Source organism: Nicotiana tomentosiformis, chromosome 12 (genome assembly GCF_000390325.3).
Source record: "Nicotiana tomentosiformis chromosome 12, ASM39032v3, whole genome shotgun sequence".
Lineage (NCBI taxonomy): Eukaryota > Viridiplantae > Streptophyta > Magnoliopsida > Solanales > Solanaceae > Nicotiana > Nicotiana tomentosiformis.
In genome coordinates, this window is record NC_090823.1 from 64,957,196 (window position 1) to 64,958,758 (window position 1,563).

Consider the following 1,563-nt stretch of genomic DNA (forward strand, 5'->3'; position numbering starts at 1 on the left):
CTAACAATTCTAGTTCAGCAATCAAGCTTGGCAAAACATGAATAAAGCCAATCCATCCCCATTATCATATCAAAGTCGACCATTCTCAATTCAATAAGATCGGCCACGGTGTCCCGACCACGCAACATTACAACACAATCTGTATAAACCCGCACAACTAAAATAGACTCATCAACCGGAGTAGATACATAGAACGGCTCATAAAGCTGTTCTGGTTCTATCCCAAATTCTATTGCAACATAAGGTGTGACATATGACAAAGTGGAACCGGGATCAATAAGAGCATATACATCATGAGATTGCATGGTTAATATATATGTGACAACATCTGGAGAAGCCTCTGAATTGTGGCGACCCCTCATAGCCTAGAAACGGCCATATCCTCCCGAACTCTGTGCTCCACTCCTAGCTGCACCATGCCCTGTGGTTGTTGGAGTGCCTCGAGATGGAGAAGGTTCTGCGGATGTAGTAGTTGCAGAACTGGCTGGCGGTGTTGGGCCCCTACCTGTACCCTGGCGGGATGAACGACAATCCATCTGAATGTGACCCCTCAATCCGCATCTATAGCATATGGGTAAGTCCATGTAGCATATTCCTAGGTGCATCTTTCCACAGGGAGGGCATGGGGGCCTCCTCTGCTGCTGGAATCTACCACCATGACGACCCTGCTGATATGAGTCCCCATTGCCCTGATTGGGCCTAAACTGGCTATATTGCTGCTGCTGACTGGGCCCTGATGGTCGTGCACTAGCCGAAGACTGAGCAAAGGACTGGGATGGCTCTGCTGACCCTCCCCTGAATGTTGACTTGCCACCACCATAAGAACCACCAAAGTTGCCCGCAGACCGGGCCTTATTACTACCCTCTTGCTCTATTATGTTCCTTAATTTACGGGTCTCTGTGGCTTGAGAGAATGTCACCATCTTTCCATAGTTCATATCAGAATTCAAGGCTGTTGTAGCGGACTCATTAATTACCAAGGGACTAAGGCCCTATACAAATCGGCAAACTCTAGCCTCCATAGTGGGCAGCATGTAAATAGCATACTTAGACATGTACACGAATCTCATATGGTAATCCCACAGACTCAGGCTACCTTGCCTCAGGTTCTCAAACTTAACACGGGATGCCTTAGTCTCGGTAGGCAAGAAATGATCAATGAAGGCATTGGCAAACTCACCCCACCTCGCCGGAGAGCTCCCTTCTTCACAGGACTCCTCACATAGTTCAAACCAAGAATATGCCACCTTTTTCAGGCAGTAGGAGGACAATTCCACTGCCTCTGTCTCAGTAGCACGCATGACTCGGAGAGTCTTGTGCATCTAATCAATGAAATCCCGGGGATCCTCCTCTGGGTTAGTACCCGTGAACAGTGGAGGATCCAACTAAAGAAATATGTTCACCCTGAAACTAGTAGAATCCCCTGGTTGACTGGAAGAAGTAGGTGCAACATTTGGCCTCTGGGCCTGGGAAGCCACTACTTGAGCCAAGATCCATATGGCTCCTCTAAGATCAACATCAGAAACACCAGAATCAGAAGTTGGAACTGGAGGTGGAACTGGT

The 1,563-nt window shown here is 48.0% G+C and overlaps 1 protein-coding gene across 1 annotated transcript; it reads right to left on the reverse strand.

Moving 5' to 3' along the window:
* Positions 1–992: 992 nt before the first annotated feature.
* Positions 993–1,322, reverse strand: LOC138902781 (uncharacterized). Its single transcript, XM_070190679.1, has one exon. It carries the CDS (start codon positions 1,320–1,322, stop codon positions 993–995), a length of 330 nt encoding a protein of 109 aa, XP_070046780.1.
* Positions 1,323–1,563: the final 241 nt, after the last annotated feature.